Below are 21,192 nucleotides of genomic sequence, written 5' to 3'. Positions count from 1 at the left end.
CACTTTTTTCACAGCGTTGTGCCACTTTTTGGGTTCTGAAGTAAGTAATTGGAAGGGCATGGTTTCACGACCATACCGAGCTTTGGCTTTCTTTACCAAAGAGACTATTTGATTTCGCAATTTCTTGCCGTTGATTATATCACCACGGGAGTAGATGCGAGACCTCTCTTTTATTAGTGATTTAATAGCTGGAGATATCCATGGTTTGTCGTATTCACTAACAACAAATGATTTTGTTGTAAAGATCTTTAGGTATTGACTGTATAACGTGGCATTGAAATCGGATACCTTAGTTTCCAAGAGCCCGGTATTGTACACTTCGGGGAAGTCATATGTGCCAATCCATCGACCGTATTCACAGATGGCCGACTCCGTACAAGGACGAACAGTGACACGGGATAGTTTGGCCTTTGGTAAAGACTCTCTTGCTTTCCAAAGAATTGCGTTGTGGTCTGACATGCCAACGGGACCAAGAGAAAAGGGAGGGGAGTAAAAATCATCGCAATTTGTGAGTATAAGGTCCAATATGCCCCCCCAAAGAGTGGGTGGGTATATGTACTACTTGTTTTAAAGACAAACAAGATGATAACCAACTCTTCTTGGTTTGGTTAAAGTCTCCTCCTATAATAAAAGCAGGGCTAAAGTATATACTTCTCAGGTGATCAATAGTCGTTTGGAGGTAGAAAACCAAGTCACCCCGGTTTCTTGCACTTTCCGGGTAATATACTGAAGCGACTATAATACAAGAAAAGCGCCGGGGAAGAGATTTAGGTTTGCAAATAGCCCAGATTACTTCATGAGCTGGATCAAATAATTCCGGTAATAATTTGCAAGGGATGTCTTTCCGTATGTACAAGGCAGCACCTCCACCTAGTCTATGCTCAGCTCGTGTGCTCAGGACAATCTCGTAGCCTGCCATATGACCTGACAACCTATCAAGATTCCAAGTTTCTGTAACTGCGATAACTGGGATACTATTTTGACGGACGATAACTTCAAATTCTTCCATTTTGTTACACAATGACTGGCATTAATTATTAAATTCAAACAATTTAGTTAATAGATGATTTTTTTTTAATTTGACCTCCAAATTTTGTTAAAATTTGGCCTAAAAACTTTGTGGGAGACGGGGAGGGGCTAATCAGTATTTTGCCCCAGGCGCAAGAGAGGCTAAAACCGCAGAGGCTGCAATCTGAAAATATAGTTTCAAATTGAGGGGCATGTTCTTACCTACTGTTATTCATAGATTTGGGAAAGTCACTTGAAAGTGAATAGCTCTTCTTTTTTCTGGTTTCAATTTTTTCATATATTTTTTCTTCTTACCTTTTTCACAGCATAAAGGTCTCTTTTGCTCAATTACTTAAAAAAGATTTTCACTCTGTAATTCAAAGTCTGAATTTAGAACTCTAATCTTCTTCCCACCCCGTCCTTTCTTGTTCCAGTAAAGCCTTCAATGTAAATGAAGGCTTTTTCTTCTCCGGCGACATGGAATTCATGGTCGTACAAACTTCGATTGAGTATTGAAAACTCGATTGAGTATTTCGATTCGATTGAGTATTGAAAACTCTAGTAGTATTTTGAGTTATGAAAGTGTCCCAAAGACGTCCAGTTAGGAGAAAAATACTTTCAGTTCCTGACCAGTTTGACAACTTTTAATCTGCTTTAAATGTCACATTTATTCCAAATCTAAAGGAGCCGACTTTTAGTTTAATATTTTAGGCAAAGGACCACGTTTTTGGATTATTCAAAAGTTCTGAAATCTAAAATCTGAGAAAGGTATTAAAATCCAGACATATAGAAATCTATTACGCCCACCGCCCGCCCTTCCTTATTTGGGAGAAAGAATTTGATACCTTTTCATCTCCATTAAGCATCCCATTTCTTTCTTTAAAGTGAAAAGATCCGAATTTTAATTCAATTTCCCATATAATATGAACAATTTCATTTGCCCAATTGCCTGCAAGTCTTGTGGACATGTTCAGTCATAAATTTTAGAAAACATTTTATTTGGGGTCTCGAATTGCCTTCAAATGACTCATGAAACTGATTTGCTGTTTGAATTACTATACTTCATGTCAAGCAACCTTAGTTTTGCCTTAGGATGGATGGATGATAGAATATCTATCTACATAAAATCTATAAAAAAAAACTAGACCTAAAAAATAAAATACAAAACAATGTAAAATATCTGTCTGTTTCTTTTCCTTATATTGGCCGTAGACCTGTTTTTTTTTTTTTTTTTTTTTTTTTGGCTCACTCGAAAAATATTATTGCACAGTAAGAACCGTAAACAACAATGAAAAAGGGCTATTAAAATTGACCCAGTAAAAGTGTGAAAAAAAGCTATCAAAATTGATCCAGGAGAAGTGTGAAAAGGGGCTATCAAATTTGATCCATGAAAAGTGTGGAAAGGGGCTGTCAAAATTGATCCAGGAAAAGTGTGAAAAAGGGCTATCAAAACAGATCCAGGAAAAGTGCGCTTCCATAAAATACTGAGACTCCTGCATATCTTCATTTTAGCCAAATAAATGTGACATTTGAAAGACAAGTTTTCAACAGTAAGAATACCTAAAAACGGGACATACCGATCCTTAGAGCTACTAGTAGTTGCATTTAATAGGTGGATTTCAGATAAATGTGAAAAATCTTAGAAAGGCCCAAGAAAAACAACTTTGCTTAGAAACATTTAGGGTAAGATAATCTCGATCAAACTACAGGTGAACTCTCTTAAAGAAATTAGTTAAATATGACCTGAGCTCGGATTCTTCTCTCTCAGAAGTGCTAAGGGTTCTGTCATCAGCGAAAAAAAAGGATATCTTATCTACAGTTGCCTTTAGGGGCAAGTGGAGCTTTAGGGCGGTTAATTCTACAGCAACTTGTAGATTTTGTATTTTGTACCACAAAAATAATTTTATTAAGATGAATTAAAAATAGCCCAGGTCCTAAGACTAATCCCTTGGGACCTCCATCGCTTTTGAGGGTGGGTAGAAAATCAGATTAACAGAAATTAATCTACAACTCAAATGAAACTTAAACCAAGAAAGTACATTCCACCTTATACCAAAATGAGACAGCTACGACAAAAGCATTTCTTGGGCTGAGGAATCACATGCCTTACGAAAATCAAGGGATATCGTATCAGGAATTAATCCAATGTTTAACGCATTACATAAAAAACTCAAACACGCATGCTCTGTTGAGTGCTTGATTCGACTTTAATCTACATTACTTAAAAATTTTTTTGGCACGTACGTGTTTCTTTTTTTTTTAATTGGGTTTCTGAATTATAAACTCTTTCCTAGGGGTAATTCTGCCGAACTAGAGGTCGCAGATACTCATGGCGTGGCTCATTTTAATGAAAATTAAAAGTTCTTGTGCTATTTTCTTTAAAAAAAATTCCTGAATTGAACCAAATTTTCAGCCAGTGAGAATTCTTCCATATCCGATCCATCAATTAATATCTTTATGAGAAATCAACACCTCCCGCTCTTACCAAAAATATTAAGCTTGTTTTTGCAATTTTTTAAATAATCATTTCTTCAAAGTAAATCCCCTAATAGGTTCCCAGGCTAAATAAGCTGCTTTCGGACAAACTGTATTTATATTCGGACAAACTACATTAATATTTAAAGAAAGTAGTTGAATTAAAAAGAGAAAATAAAGTAAAAATTAGAAAGTGGAGAATGAAATTAAAAGGAACTGGAGATAACGAAATTGGATAAAACTTTTAATAAGACAGGAAACTTTAAAATGTTTTGGCATCGCGTCCAGAATTCTTATCGACGGGAAAAAAAGAAGAAAAACTAGCTTAAATAAATTAACACGTACGTAAAAAGATGAGAAAAAACACAAACCCTATGCAAAAAAAAGAAAATTGAAAATGATTTCTGTTCGTTTTAAGTTTTAATGTTGCTTCTTACTTTCAGTTGAAAAAACTTGTTTTTTTTACTTAATAACACAAACATTTTTAAAGACCATCAGAGGTCACTGCCCTCTACAGGGAGAAAGAGTGTAGGTAGGTACTTCAAAATACTTTCCTATGGCATACTTTAGTTCGTAGACCCATCCCTGAAAGTTTCATTTTCCTAACCTAACCCTTTTCCAAGATATTGAAAAGTTGCTAAACTAGAATTTTACCACAACAAAGTGATGATTTCTGCTATTTTATGACAAAAATAATAATATTGGACTGCATATGGTCAAAATGCTATAAGTGAAAATTTTATCTCTCGTAATCCTGAATTTATTTGCTTTTTTTTCAGAATTTGGCGGAAGCTGAATATGTTGTCGCAGTATTTACATATATGAGACTGTTAGGCTACCCTGCCTCTAAAATCTCTATACTGACCACCTACAACGGACAAAAGCATTTGATAAGGGACATAGTAGAAACAAAATGTGCTAAAAATCCAATCATTGGATCTCCTCACAAGGTAACAATTTTCTGTATTTTCCTCTTATGAATCTGAATTTTTGGTTTATTCCTCTTATGACATGAAGCAAAAAATTTTTATTCCCCTGCACCCATTTTAAGTCAATTCATACCTGAAAACCGTGATTTTCAAAAACAAATTTGAATGTTTTGAAATTGCCAACTTTTAGAACAGTACAAAGTTTCCCTTTGTTGCCATATTGAATCATGAAAATAAATAACCAAAAAAAAAGAAATTAAACTTGACAACGCTTTTCGTCTGTAAAAAAATTCAAATACTAAACATGTTGTAATGCTCAAAGACAAGTAAAGCTTCAAAGGAAGGCTAATCCTTCTTAACCTTTTGGTGCCATGTGCTCTTACCTTATTTCTTGCTGATTCTTCATCCAGGTTTTTTTCCCTTCAAATCGTGCGCCCGCTACTAAAACTATATGAGGAAGTTGTTTTCGTTAAAATCGAATTCGAAAAAACATATTTATAATTAGAATTTTAAAGTCAATTTGAAAATAAAATTCTTAATTCAAACTGAAAATTTTTGATTATAAAAAAAAAACTAAAAAAAACTTTTGCTTATTTTGAGCATGATCGTTGTCCAGACAGATGAATTTTTTGATTTTTTTTTTCAACTTGAACTTTCGCCCAGGAATTTTCGCCCAGGCGCAGGACTTGAAACAAGGTACCTCACGTAGTTGCGTGAAAGTAGGAAACGTAATGAAGAACGGATCTTGATGGATCCAAATCTTCTATGAACGGAAATGTAAGAAGATGATTCTCGTATTGTTATTATGTATTCTATAATAAAATAAATATATGTCAGCCACTTACCTTGGAGGAAGCCTTGAGGCCAGGTACGCTTCGGGTAAAGAAAAAAAAGAATAGGGCATTGGACTTTACAGTCCCTACCGGCGGTGCTGATCTCCGTTTCTTGGCTCTTCAGCCAGGAAGTAAAAAAGGGGGGCTAGGGACCAACCATCCTGTGCTTTCGCCTACCCTTCCTGTTTACCTTCCCCAGATTTCTCCAGGTATCCATTTAGAGCTGGGTTGACTCTGACTGAGCTTACAGAGTCTTGCCTCTGACCCTCTCGGACAAAGGATCCTAAAATCCAGCGCACCAATCCACTTGGCTTCCCCTTGTCTTTTTATGTTCTGAATGGTATAGGCTACTTAAAAAAGGCTGTAAATTCATTCTTTGTTCATGTTTCAATTGAACCCCGGAGACGTGAAATCTTGAGTTTGATTCTTGATTTTTTTTTTTTTTTTTTTTTAATGTTGGAGTTTGATCCATATATAAACCTAGCCCTAGGAAAACATCCTTGTAGGAAATTATACTTTCGTTTCTGTAGTTTCTTTTTTATTTGTGTTGAGGTGCTTTATTTCGTTTTCACTGTCCTTGGTACTTAAAGAAATGGAAGAAAGACGAGACTTGGATGGCTGTTGAATTATTTGAATGCTTATAAAGAAAAAAAAATGAAAATTTGTGTTTTGTTTTTTTGTTTTTGTTCCAAAAGCACGTTTGCATTTATTCTATCACATACGGTTCTTGTGCCTGTCATTTTCTAGTATATTTTTTAGTTTTTAATACTTTTGAATTTAAAAGTAGTCATTTTTAAATGTTATTCCAGCTATTCCGGAACTTCATTAAGAATGAATAATATTAAGACCGATAAGACCGAAATAGCAGATTATGACGAGTAAGAAAAATCCATGATATTTAAAAGACACAAATCAGCATAAGACCCGTTTTGGGCCTATCGTTGATTTTATAATCAAAATATTTAAGGATAATTTTTCTCCTGTGAATTCTCCTAACTCCATCTAGATTCATCTTCTTACTTCTTCTTCTTTTAATGTGTATTTTTTTAAATATTCTGATGAATATGAATACAATTGTGTCTTTTTATAGATAGAAACGGTTGACAAATATCAAGGGCAACAAAATGACTATATTCTATTGTCTTTGGTGAAAACGCGTAATATTGGCCACCTACGAGATGTTCGACGTTTGGTTGTGGCAATGTCTCGTGGACGCCTAGGCTTGTACGTGTTTGCCAGGGTTGACTTGTTCGCCAATTGTTTTGAATTGCAGCCTACTTTCAATCGAGTAAGTAACATCATTATTTGTATATGTCGAATTTATCAATTTGTTTAGGCCTGTTGAAGATTGACTTAGATTATTCATACCTAAGTAGTATTTCCGGGCCCAATGGGGTTTAAAAATTAAAAAACAACGTAAAATAAGTCTGAATTTATTCGCTCATCTGAGGCCCAATTTTGAAGCTTAGATAATGGAAATGATTTGTAGCTTCAGTGTACTCTGTCTAGGCTAACCACCGTGTACTATCATTAGTTTAGAGCCTGTGACCTCTCCCCCTCCTATCTTGGGGTGTTTGCCACTTGTGCCGTAGTATCCTGAAAAGTTTCTTGAATTCATTCAGGAACTAGACTCTATTTTATGCTGATCTTTACTTAATGCAGTACAACATTTACTTTAAGGCAACAAAAATCTCAGGTGTAGTTTCAGAGCAGCGTGTAGCCAAACCCACGTGGTTTTTATTAACATATTTATCTTAATCGTTATCGTCTTTAACCAAAACATCTGAACAAATCGATCTTAGAATTGGTCTCAGTAATTTAAAGATTATAAATTATCCACATTAACCCTGTAATTTAGCGAAGCTATCCTCAAAATTTGCTATTTCTTGACTTGGTTCATTCATTTAAAGAGTTCATTCATTTCTGTAATTTTTGACATTTTCCCTAGAACTCACTTTTTAATGATTTGTTTTTGTTAGCTTATCGTACAAATACTAAACTGAATTTTGAAGTATCCTCTATACCTCAATACAATAACAAACATTCTTTCAGGAGAACAGGACAAGTTTCTAGAAAGGATAGATTATAGGCGGTGTATATTCAAAAAATGGCTTCAAAATCATCTTTTGTTCTTGATTTACTCCTTGTGAAGATGGCTAAATCAGCTTCATCTGACTTACTTGAAAATAAAGAGACAAAGAGAGAAAACTCAGTGAAGAAAAATAGACAAAACTAGACTTCGGCCAGTAGCGAAAAGGCAAATAAAAACAAACGACGCGGATATTTCACCTGTATAGAAACGAGGCGTCTTCGGCGTAAAAGGAACAAAGATTGAAAAAGTAAAAATAAACTAAAAACACATAAAAAACCACCAGCAGTATTAAACTACAATTGTCGCGACAGACCACTTGGCTTAAGATCGGCTTAAGATCTTTCACGCGAAAGTAAGAAGAATAGACTTACCACGGGGCTTCGAACTGAAATGCCTAATGTCCGATTTTTACTCTCACATTCACACCCCCCCCCCTTACTGAGACAACTTGACAATTAAATATCATTCAAGACAAACTTGAACGAATCCCAATAGAGCTTTACATCAACGTTAGCCTTACATAATGCGTTAGGTCTTTTGTTCATTCGAACGATACAAGAGGTAGTGTTGATGTAAGTGTACCTAGAGGCATTTCTCCCGTTCATGTTTATCTGTTTTATATAGAGGTACACGAAATGGAATAGTTTGACTAGTAGTATAAGGAGTATTGGAGACCCTGTTATAGTTTTCGAAAAATTATTAAGGAACTGCTTTTTGTAGATAATGAGTTTTGATTCATTCGTTTATTTTATTATTGTGAGGGTTATGACGATATGTAGTTCCCAGGGGAAAAGTAAAGTAATGATGTTTTTTTTTGCATATTTATAGTTGAGTGCGGTGGTATTAGTGGTGTCGGTGGCCTAGTGTTCTTTTGTTTTATGTATTTTGTTTTCTCTATTTCCCCCTTGGACAAGCTTTTGCTTTTTAGAGGAGGCAGTAACCATTTCTCGTTTATTATCTGTTCAATGAATAAATCCTTCTTCTTCTTCAACAGAATTTCACTTCGGCAACAGACATTAATTTCTTTGGGAAGTATTTTATTTCGGCCTCTGCGTTTATTGCTCAATGTTTTTCTTATGTCTCGTTGTTTTGAACCTGAATTTTTTACTGTTGCTGTTGCTATTTACTGTTACTGTTTTTTTTGTGCCTGTTTTTCGTAGCTTCTTGCGTTGCTTATCTTTTTTCATTATTAACATGCTAATGCTAGCTTAAAACTATAGTTGATAGTTTCCTAGAATGCGCTTCCTGTCCATTTATAATTGAAATGAAAACAAAATGTCGGAAACAGATACATCTATCGGGTAAACGCGTAAAACTAACGGGTAAACTAAAGAGTAAAATGAATGAGTAAAAGGGGTGAATATTGACAAAGGTAGCTCTTCCTTTACTCTTTACGAAGATTGCCTAATCAACTTTATCTGAAGTCCATGGGAATAGGGTGCTATGAGCTTACTTTGGACTGAAATCCCAGCCCAACTGTCATTGTTGTATTCTTTTTTTGACAACTTTGCAACTAAATATTATATTCTGATTATTTCTTATTATCTTTTAGTACTTATGTTATTCGAGTAATGTTCAAGTTTATTTCTGATATTTGCATTTTATTCTTTTGATTCTATCCTAATTATTTCCTTGAATTTATGTCCTTGAAATCCTTGGGATATCAGTCGCTAATCCATGCAAACCAAGGTTATCGGAGTCTTACAATCTTTTTGTTTTACTATTTACTATTCTGGTCTAATATTTACCATTTTCTGACTTATTGTATGGCAAAATCAAGGGCAATTCTATGTTCTAAAACTTCCGCAGATATTTTCCCTGTATCCCTAGTAATCCGATCAAATAGATGATTTTACGATAATAATATATTAATAGTAATAAAATAATAATTTTAGAAATAGATAAAAAATAGCAATAAATTAGGAAAACAAAGCAATAATAAAATAAAATAGCAGGAAAATTGTAATTAAATATAAATAAATCTAGATTTTCAGCTTCCCTATAAGTCAGTTTTACTTTAGAGCCCTATCTTCATTTCTTCATAGTTACCATATATATTTTTTATTATGTGTTTTATTTTGAGCAGATTGTTTGCCCTGGGGAATAAAATTCCCCTGTGCTGAGAGTTGACGTAATTGAAGGGCCACAGCGTCCATCGTTCAGAACACTGTCAACTATGATTTGCCCCTTCGCTTTTTGCAAAATGTGTTACAATATAGCAACACTGAGCAGAATTTGGTTGAATTTGCAATTCCCTTAGCTAATTCTTCTCAAGTATTCTCTCGAATAAGTTGATCTAAATTTTTATATCTAGATTTTTCTATTCATTTGTGCTCAAAATACTCTTATGTTTTGAACTCTTATGTTTTGAAGTGCTAAATTTTGTAAATTGAGCTTCAGTGCTAGATTGTGAAAGTGCTAGATTTAGATTGTGACCCTGCTAGACATAGCTTTTTTGCAAAAAAAGCTAGTTTGACGAAATTTCTCATTAAGATAAAATTTTCACAAGTTAGTTTCAATAGATTGAGGAAAAGTAAAACGACGAACCCATTAAATGAAATCGGAAAGTAAGATTACGCATCACTAGAGTGCCAATTATTTAGGCTCAGTTTTTAAATCTTATTTTTTTAATTGACCAACCACAAATGACTTAAAGTATTTTTTTTTTAATTAAAAAACATGGAAGGTTGGAACAGTGTTTATTTTATCATAGTAATACTTTGATTTTAACCCACAATAAACAACTATAAAGTGTGGGGCAATGAAATTAAAAAAACAAATGAAAATCAAAATAATAAGACATAAAATCCTGAAATGACTGAAATCGTGAAATAACAGACTTGATTTGTCCCAGAAGCGGTTTTAAGGAAGGAGAGCTTGACCCGGGTGCAGAAATTTTAGGGTAAACAATTCCAAATAAATAATCTAACAGTTATTGTCATTTCTTAATTCTTGAAATTGTATTCTTATTATAATAAAGTAGATGACGCAGTTGGCAGTAACTATAAGCAAATTGAATGCGAAATTTTTATTTTTCCCATATCTTCATACCGTTCCTTGAAAATAAAAGTAACTAGACCGAGTTTAATCGATTATAATGTTTTTTTGTGATATTTTGTATTCAAATTATCTAATAAATGAAAGATATTGTTAATAAATAAAAATGTTGTTTTTAAATAAAAATTTTGTTAAAATTTGGCGCGGTTTTATTTGGGAGACAGGGAAGGGGTGCTAATAATGATTTTTCCCTGGGTGCAGCAGAGTCCAGGACCGTCACTTTGCAGCCCCTAAGATTGCAAGATCAGTTTTGAGCCTTGCGAGCTTATGGTTAAACAAATTCCCGGGAAACTTCTGAATTTCTGACGCCAGGTGATGCAAAAAATACCAGTTCGACTGCAAGCATAAGTAAGGGTTTTTTTGCGTATAAATATTGAACATTAAAATTCTGCAAAATATTTATATTTTTATGATGGTGGCAAATAAAGTAAAAATACAAAAATAATATTTGATCGCTTAATTGTTCAAATTAACGAGCAGTATTGCCAACAGTATATGAATAATCTTGTTTGCTTGGCAAGATAGAAGTGAAAAGTTCTATGTCGTATAGACTATTAAGAAAGTAACAGCAGACAAAATAAGGAAAATTATCTTTACATAGTTCTATCTTGAAGAATGTAATGAATTACGTCTAAAACCCATTTCGTTCTATAGAACCCCGTTTTAAAAGTGTATTAATGAGCTTCGTCGTAACGCCAAATTTAAAACTTATAAATCCTTAAGTACATCACTGTCTTAAGTATTCATTGCTGTCTTAAGTACTGAGCATTAAGTGCACTCTTAAGTATTCACAACCTTCATTAATAATATTTTTGATTTTTAGAGTGAGAGAGAATATATATTGATAAAACAAGGATTTGTAGCCGTTTGGCTGGTGCAGCCATCTGTAAACTGTAAAACAAAACGCATAACATTAAATTCCCCAAAATTATATCAAAGAAAGGAAAGGAAGCTCACCACCTAAAACCCTGTTTTATAATGTTTTTTCTATTTAGTTGTTAGAAAGACCAACAGTGTTGCATATATTCCCAGATGAGACCTATCCGACAATGAGGCCTCTTGAAGCACCTTTTCCAAGGCCCCCACTAGTAATGCCAGATATGCCAGCGATGGCGAAGTTCGTTTATGACTTTTATGCCAGGAAAGTGGCAGCTGTGAAACTGGCCATTGAGGTATGTAATACGAACTTCTTCGTTACATTTTTCTTTTGTTTCAAATCCTTTAATAAGCTCGACAGTCTAATAAAAAGAAATATATAAAATGAAATATTTTAATTTTAATAAAAGAAATACGAGTCACATATTTGTTCATATATGCTTCCTTTACACCGACACTGTGTCCTGGGTGTACTATCTAATACCACGACGTTAGATTTTTTGTAGCCAAGCGCTAATTTTTCGTAGTTTTTGAGGGTCCCAGTAACCGTTTTACTGTTAGAGACAGTTGAAGATTAGATGGCGATATTGCTTATATTCTATTGCTAGCACTAGTAGCTCATTCTATCTCCAAGTCACCTGAGGCTGATACAGCTGCGCCTTCTTCTTCACTTCTTATCCCCTCCCGTGAAGTTCCAGTTTCCCTTAAGTCCTTCATTTCGACGTCTTCTCATTCTATTTGGGGACGACCTGGTTTGTATAGATGTTTTAACTTTTAAAAATCCGCATTGTGTTCACTGTATAATTGTGCTTACTTTTTTATTTATAGTAGACTTTAGGTCGGAACATCTTTATACAAAGTCATGTTTGGGGTGCTGGTTCATCCGTGTTTTTAAAAATTTTTGATTTTGCCGTCGGATAAACAGCTATATGGGATGGAGGCTTCTTGGTTTTTCAGGGTTTTTTTTTACAATTTCGTCTATCAAGTCCTATATCTTATATAAAACCCGCCGAATTTTTAATTTTAAACTCCTTCTTTCCTTTGGTTTTATTCTCTTGTTCTTGTTTATTATATTTTATTGTATTTTCTTTTTTGTTTATTTTATTATCTATATTTACTATAATGGTTTAAGGGTATAGTTATAATAATATTTATTATTTAAGTTATTTTATTATGTAATCTAATTCTATTTTATTATCTCTTGTTCTATTTTGTTTTATTTGCTTTAATTTCTCTTGTTATTTTTGGTTGTTGTGCATTACTGTTAACTATACATTACATTTAACAACCTAATGTTAACAAAAGTCGCATTATTATAATTGTCATAATTGTAATAGTCAATAGTATTGTAATATTCGCAATAGTAATTTTTAACAATTACTGCTAACAATAGTCACATGATTCGAATATGTGAAGTTGCCTGTGTGTATAGTACTCACATCTATATTGCTATTTCATCTTATCTTTTTGTAGTCACAGAAGCCAAATTGGTTTCAACCTGGGATTGTTCAGGGATATGCTCCTCCCAAGAGGGCTCCCCAACATCCTGGTGTAGAATACGAGGAAGATGAAGATAAAGACAAAATTGTTTACATTGTGAATGAAGTTGAAATGGAGACACAAAATGTGGAACAGAAAATGAAAAGTGACGAATCCTGATTTTTATAACCATCTGATTCAGTATAATTTTATATTATTTTTATAGCTGTAAGTTGTTAAGCTTGGAATTCTCAGTTTTCCTTTTTTTTTGTATTTGGCATCTGAATTTCGGCTGAATTTCGTATTTTTTTTTTCTCTTTCGCTCTGAAGTTCTTTATTTTTTTTTTCTTTGTCTTTAAGTTTTTGTTGTTTTTTTTCTTGCCTTCTAAAGTTTTTAAGTCTTGTAAAAGTCTTTAGAAGTTCTAAAGTTATTTTCTTCCTTCTTCGTCACAGCATCTGGATTCCTTTTCCTTTCTTGACTTCTAGCTTTTTTTTCTACTTCTTGGAGGTGGCAATGTAGAAAATTATAGAAGAGCCGTTAGATATATATAAAAACATTTATTATTTCATATTAAGTAAGAAAATATGGATCAAATCTATAAACCAGCCAGATGTTAAAATTTAGTTAGAAGTTAAAATCTAATCAAAGTTAGTCGTTAAAAAGTAAAAACTGACTATTCTTTTAAACTGAATTTATTTATAAAACAAAAATATTAACGAAACAGTGTCAAGACTAGCCTTAAAAAAAACTGATTACTAGGTAGAACTTTCTGTGACATTCCCAGTGTTGCCAATACAAAAAAAATAGGAGTGGGCTCCTATTTTTCTCTTAGTATGTTTTTAAGTGAAGATAAGAAAAATGCATTTTACACTTGTCATTTTAGAAAGCCAGGATCTTATTAGCTTTTTTTAAGTGAGGATAAGAAAAATGCATTTTGCACATGGCATTTTACAAAGTTTAAAGCGACGAAAATATTCTTAGGTATTTTAGTAAAAATCCCAAATAAAGCAGGTCGTCCCCGAATGGGGTGGTAGGATTTCGTAAAGAAACATATAAGGGAAATGAGAACTTCTTGGGAAAGATGGAGGCTTTGAATATATTGAGAGGGTGGAAGAGGAGCGTGCGAAGCCTTTTTGGCCTCAGGTGGCTTGTTGCTACAGTGTGTTATTAGTATATTGATATGCCACGAAACATCAATTTTGCCATAAGTGGGCCAAGGTGCTGAAGAAAGCAAATTCTAAAATAGTCATTCGACTTGCCATGGCCTGAAACCCTATATATTAGGTTAAGCACGCCATCTTAAAAATGAGGAAACATGGTGTCTTTTACACCTTAACCTGTTACTATCAATTTGAAGTTAGAGACCTTGTAGATCGAAAGCCCTGAGTATGGGTAACTAAGAGCTTGGGAAAATTTTCTTGATTTTCGAAAAAGGGGCCATGAGGGCAACTGATTTTGATGAAAATTAACCATAAAATTCAGCACACCAGAAAACTCTTATGTAGAATTGTGTTGTTTTTTCCCAAGGAAAAAACAACCAGTAGTCATAAAAAACTGGGAGACAGTTCACTCAAACAGAAATTAGGAAGTCTAGTGCGCTTTTTAAGTAGCCAAAACAATTATGCCATATATAAGTGGCGTTTTCTGCCATTTTATGGCATAAAACCGCAATTTTACAAAAAAGAGGGCAAGTTTGTGTCGATTCAAAATTCCAAGGTAGGTAGAATTATAAAAAAATGTATTTACGTTTTTGAAAATTTATATTGAGCCCAGTTTCGCATTCTTTAACACTAATTGTGCATCAGCTGTTATGAAGGTGGGCCAGTGGTTCGTTATGAAGGTGGGAAGGGGGGGGGTACCCGATGCCTCAAAAAGGGAATTTTTATGACAAACTTTTCTATATCACTGTCAGCCCTCAGATAAATATAAGAAGAGGGGTAGAGGTTGGGGAAGCATAGATTAATCTTTAATCTCCCTTTATTTGCACTAAGTCTCAATACAGGCACCGTGGGGTGATAACCCCCTCCCCATTCCTGAAAAATGTATCCCTTGTATCATAAAATCTTACATTCACATGCCAGCACAAAAATCTGTGACGTTTGCTAGCCCCCTTCGTATGCCCATTTTTCCTCGAAGTCATCCGATCAAAATTTGAGATAGTCATTTTGTTCAGCATAGTCGAAAGATCGAATGGCTATGTCTTTGAGGATGGCTTGACCCCCAAAGCCCCCAAGGGAAGGGATATAAGGTATGAACTTTGTCCATTGTTTACATATAATAATGGCTGTTCGGAAGTATACAGATACATTTCGGAGGGTTACCTGGGAGGATCTTTTTACGCAGAAATTTTTTGTGGGGGAAGGGATTTTCCATGGAGGAGGAGCTAAATTTCGTAGCATTATTTAAAAACGATCAGAAATTAAATTTTAAAAAAACAAGATTTTTCTACTGAAAGTAAGGAGCAACATTCAAACTTAAAGCGAACAGAAATTACATATATGAAAGGGTTTTCCCCTCCTCAATACCTCGCTCTTTATGCTAAGGTGTGACTTTTTGTTGCAGTTATTTAACAATGGCTCTAGAAACACAAGGGACCTTTAATTAGTTTAATAAGCTTTTTTAAAAGTTCTAAAAAACTTTAACGTAAAGAGCGAGAAATTCAGGAGGGGGTAACCCCCTCATATACGTAATATCTGGTCCCTCATTTCACAGTATTTGACTGAAAAGTGTTTATAATATCTTATATTAAAATACATCTGATACAATTCAATTGTTTTTGTATGACATACAGCATTAAAGCTGTGCATTTCCTTTGCTGAAAATTTCTCTTAAAAAAATACCAATTTTTGAAATTTATGGTAATATTCTTCTTGCTGATCAGTATAATTGTTCTTAAAATCCGTTCTGTTTTCAAATTTGACAAGAGGCACAAATCAAATTCTTGATTGATCTAGAAACCAAGTCTCCTGGAGAGATCTCTAAGTGAAGCTTTGTCCTTTGAACAATTTACCGACAAGAGAGAGATTGAAAATCGAGCATGAAGTTTTAGGTACCACATCCCCTGAAAGCATTTTAGAGAGAGTCAAAGACAATCTTGGACATATCGCTATCACAAATGATTTTGCTCAAATGAGAATCACAAATTTGGAGGCAAACTTTAAAAATCTTTTTAGAGAGTGAATAATTGTCACTGATAATCCAAAGAAAATGAAGCGGAAAATAGCCGAAAAAAGTAGCCAAAATTCCTAGTAAAAAATCAACCACATGTACAAAAAAAAGAAAAACTAGGGTTTTGAGCCATCTTGGCCTTATAGTCTTCTTTTCTTCTACCCTGTTATGTATTTCTTACTTGGACTTAAGTTCTCCAACAACAGTTAGCGCCTGAATACAATCGTCTAAATACAATACTTTTTATATAATTTATAAAGTCATTGCAATACTCTCTTTTTTTCACTCTTTAAATTTATTTGAATTTGACATATTAAATATAAAAAATTAAGTAAGGGTTTAAAGCAGTGATTCCCAAAGTTGTCCATGTGGACCCCCAGTGGTGCACGGAAAGCTTGACGGTTTTTCATTTGTTTCCGAATTTTTGAAAAAAAAAACAAACAGTAAAGTGAATAGATGTTTGTGTTTGTCAGTGTCGGAAAAAGTAAGTAATCACTTGCCTGTATGCTTTAACTTCATACTTTTAATTTATTATTCAAAGATTTATTTTACGCGTAAAAAGCAAAAAATTAAATTGGGTCGAACATTTGGTTGATCTTAGCGATTTATTGGTTTTAAGATAAAGAATCAGTTTGTTGACGCTTCTTTGTTTGTTTCGTTGCCATAATTAATTTATTAATTTCGTTGCTACTTTTCTGTTCAAATAGCCATATCCTGTTAGTAAGACCGCCATAGATTTACTAAAACAATGTTTTTTAATGTATAGGTAGGTAATTGATACGAAACATGGCTGAATTCAAAAAGAAATGTCGACAATACAATATTGATTATTTAAAATTTGGTTTTCTACCATCAAAAGCAGACAAGTGGTTGCCCATATGCCTTTTTTGAAACAAAGTTTTGAGCAAAGGCTCTATGAAAACATCGACGCTCGAAGATCATCTAAGAAGGTGTCATCCTGATAAAATAGATAAAGATTTGGAATACTTTCAAAAAAATGAAAAGAGACCCACTAGGCACAGTATGTTTGCTTCAACGTCTGAAAGAAACGATGATGGCTTGCGAGCATCTTACAATATCTCATGACTTAAAGCGAAATCAGGAAAACCGCACATCATTGGAGAACAGTTAATTTTACCCGCTGTTGAAGAGGTTTTAAAAACTGTTCTGCGCAAATCTCTATTCGACATACTCAAAAGAATTCCTATGAATACAGCACTGTACAAAGACGTGTTGATGAAATGAGTTCTGATATCGAAAGTTTCTTCGATAATGATCCGCTAACAACTCATTTTTCTTTTCAACTGGACGAGTTAACGTTATCTGGTAATAAAGCCTTATTATTGGCATTTGTCCGATTTGTTATGGACCAAGAAATTCATGAAGAGTTACTATTTGCGAAAACTTTAAAGATGGACACGAAAGGTGAATCAATATTTATTGTCCTGAGTGATTTTCTTAAGGAAAAATCGATTCAATTCACAAACATTATCTCGGTGGCAACAGATGGGGCTCCTGCCATGGTCGGGTGATATCGTGGGTTAATAACCAATCTTAAAAAAATTATACCAAGGGTGACTGGAATTCACTGTGTCATCTATTGATAAAATCTTGAAGCGAAAAATCTGAGTGAGAAATTGCACCAATCGCTTTAATTTGTGATTAATGCAGATAGATATAGATACTTTATTTCGTGAGTAAACCGAAAACAGGCATTTCACAGAAAAAAAACAAACAAAAAAAAACACTACAACAAGACAAAAAAAAGAGAAAAAGAGTACACACTATCTAAAGCAAAACATAAACACTAACTAAAAGTCAAGTCTCTTTGTGTGGGATAAAAATCTGTTTACACTAGTCCGAACTCTATTATTTCTAATTATCAGCGATAAAGGAAAAGGCACACTTATTTCATATTCACTTAACTCGAACTCCATTGCTAAACGTGCTCTACAATAAACAGGGCAATCAAATAGAAGATGACTACATGTTTTCATTAGACCGCACAAGCACAATGGAGAGTCAGCTTTCCCGATCCTATTTAAAAAATGAAGCAATCTACTATGACCTGTAATAAGCTGTGTTAATCTACTATTTGGGGGAATTTTTGATGCAGAGATAAGGTCATCCTTATTTTCAAAAAAGTTAGCCGGCAATGTGCTAACAGAATTTTTAAACTCATCAAACCATTTTGCATACAAAAACTCATTTAAAGATTTACGGTTAATATGAAAGGGCTGAAATACACCAAGGTCATTAAAAGAAAGACCCAAAAAATTTGCAATAATTTGGTCAGTATAATGGCTATGATGTGCCGAATAACTAATTCCATTCAAGGTAGGACTCAAAACCCTCGGCCAATTTTGAGGTCGACCATTTTTTCCGTATCTTAATATACTTAATTCCAAGTCTCTTAAATCCATTGGAAGCACTCCTGCGAGAGCGGTTACTACATGCGTTTGAGCTGTATTGAAAGATTTAGAAATCATGTGATTAATACAGTTAATAAAATAAAAAGCAAAGTATTGAATACGCGTTTATTTGCACAATTGTGTGACGAAAATGATGAAGAATTTCAACGATTGCTTTTACACACTGAAGTGCGCTGGTTATTGAAGGGTGCATTTATGACAAGATTTTACTCAATTTTTGGATCAGTCTTAGCATTTCTGGAAAGTAAAGATCCAGATTTAAGATTGATTAATTCGAAAGCAGACACCGCATATTTGACAGATTTTCAAAAATTTAATGACATTAACTTGCAATTATAAGGAAACAGTCTCAATTTAGTATTAAATTAAAAAAAAGTTTTTTTAAAGATATATGTAATAATACAAATACAGAAGAGAGAATATTGAGGACTTTTTTCCCAAGACAGTAAACGAAAATGTTTCGTTCACTGCCTTGGGAAAAAAGTCCTCATTATACTCTCTTCTGTATTTGTATTATGGAAAGGCAGTGTGGTCTTCGTCATTATTTATATATGTAATAATTTATCTTCGTTTTAAGTTTTAATGTTATTCCTTACTTTCAGTTGGAAAAAATCTTGTTTCTTTATTTATTTAACAGCAACCATAAGCCGAACACATACAGCATCTTTGGTTTATCATCACATAAAAATCATTGTTATGAAGCTGCTTAAGGTAAAATTAAATGCTAAGATTGGCTGGAAAATAACAAACAAATTATTGCTTAGGCTATACCGGCCATTATTTGACAAAATTCGAACTTTAGTGTAAAGAGCAAGGTATTAAGGAGGGGGCGTTTTTCCTCATATACGTAATATGAGGGGCTCACTCTCTCGTTAATACCTCGCTCTTTACGCTAAAGTTCGAATTTTGTTCCAATTCATTAAAAATGACCTCTGAATCACAAAGACCGTTTAATTAGAATGAATAGCTCTTTTGAAATTACTGAAAATAGTTTAGTGTCAAGAACGAGGCATTGACGAGGAGACAAGCCCCCTCATAAACTTAATAATTTCGGTTCTTTTTAGGTTTTAATGTTACTCCTTACTTTCAGTTGAAAAAACTTGTTTTTTTATTTAATTTCTGATTATTTTTTTTTAAATAATGCTGGGAAATCCAACGCTCCCTTCATAGAAATTCTCTTCCTCCATCAAAAATTCCTCGATGGAAGGATCCTCCCACGTATCCCCCCCCCACCAGAAAAAAATACCCCTGAAGACGTCTGTATACTTCCCAATAAGTAATACTAGGCTATATGCAAACAATGGCAAAGTTAAGATTATATGACTTTTAGGGGGTGGTTCCCCCTTTTTTCGAAAATAAGGCAAGTTTGTTGGTATTCCTTTATGTGTCGGCAAATTAACTTTTTCTCTATGAAATCTTCTGGTTCCTAAGACTTTAATCATTTGTTGTAAAGTGGAAAAGTTATCAACTATATCATTTACGGGGTTGTTCGTGATTCAAGTTCTCTAATAGCTCTCAGTACAAAAATGTATCTCGGCGCCCCAAATTTCTACTTTCACCATACAGAAAGACAACAAATAAATCTTATGGTTACACTCTATTGGATCTCAATCAGAATACATCCGGGGATTTACGTGTAGCAACAGATATTTTTGACAATGAAACTACCGTATATCATCCAGTGAACAGTGAAAAAGGTCATTAGTTGTCATCATGACACTGAAGAAACTACATGAAAATAGACATTTATTTTCTGGTTTAAGCAGTTCAAAACCGGCACATAGAACAACCAAACTCAAACATGGTATGATAAAGAATTCGTTAATCCTATATCTGAGCTTTGTTCAAATTTAACCGAGTGCATTTGCCAGAAGTAGTTAAGCAACAGACAAAGGAGCATCGTTCCATTGTACGTGCCCTGGCAAGAAGCAATAACAAAGGAAAAGATTTAAAATTTTAAAGAAAACGTCTTCTTCAAGGAGTGATACTTTTTTTTACACTTTTACTGCCAATAATTGCAGGACAAGTAAACAGTTTACTCTAGAAAAATGACTAAACCCTACAAATTGACACCAATAGAACTCGCCCTTTCACCAATGGAACACTTTAAAGACAATCTCAGTAAATTCATTAATGAGGAGAATATTGCCGATGATAAAAAACTACTTTTGTTTCAAGATGCACTTCGACGAGTTGACAGGCATAAACCTTATCACGTGAGACCTGTCAAAATAAATGTTAGTGATAAAAAAGGGAACGCTTGTTCAAGATTCTGGAACAACAACAAAACCAAACGAGGAAGGTTCAACACTGTCCAATATTTTGTCAAGCATTGGAGACCTACTGCCATACTCTATCGTGAAAAAGTAAAACAGTCTTGACATATTTCATGGAAAGTAGACATATTCAAGTTGATGGCAAAGGGAGGCGAATTATAATTCAGGGGGAAAGTTACATTCTACTTGATTTAATATATGATATGGTTACAAGTCGTAAAGGACTTTTATCTTTTGACAATCATCTATACAACTTTTTAATTACATTAAACTTCCTGAAAAGTCTTATAACCAATAAGCAAATTCTAAAGAAATTAAAGGAACTCGGTAGTTTAACATTAAAAGGAGAAGCTAAACATTTTAAATCAATCTTAGGAAATACTAGCACACCTACCGCTAATACTAGCAGTAGAAACAAAGGTTTGATGACACCAGTGGTAGTGCGACATAAGCAAAGACGTATTTACATCAACTCATCACCATCAACACCGCCCACTAGTATGCAAAAGGGTAGCGGACACTAAAATACGTATTTGCGTCCAAAATGGTCTAAGTTTTGAGACGGG

The 21,192-nt window shown here is 33.9% G+C and overlaps 1 protein-coding gene across 1 annotated transcript in view; it reads left to right on the top strand.

Moving 5' to 3' along the window:
* LOC136039515 (RNA helicase aquarius-like) overlaps positions 1-12,970 on the top strand; it is a gene marked incomplete in the record, with an annotated part of 134,775 nt that extends 121,805 nt beyond the window's left edge. Inside the window, 4 exon segments of the mRNA XM_065723311.1 lie at positions 4,263-4,433; positions 6,336-6,533; positions 11,390-11,566; positions 12,744-12,970. Of these exon segments, the coding sequence (XP_065579383.1) occupies positions 4,263-4,433; positions 6,336-6,533; positions 11,390-11,566; positions 12,744-12,929 (732 nt within the window).
* Between the last annotated feature and the right edge of the window lie 8,222 nt (positions 12,971-21,192).

The sequence above is a fragment of the Artemia franciscana genome, chromosome 19 (genome assembly GCF_032884065.1).
Source record: "Artemia franciscana chromosome 19, ASM3288406v1, whole genome shotgun sequence".
NCBI classification, from domain to species: Eukaryota; Metazoa; Arthropoda; class Branchiopoda; order Anostraca; family Artemiidae; genus Artemia; species Artemia franciscana.
Note: the sequence above shows the minus strand (reverse complement) of the source record. Positions and strands in the feature narration are given on the sequence as shown.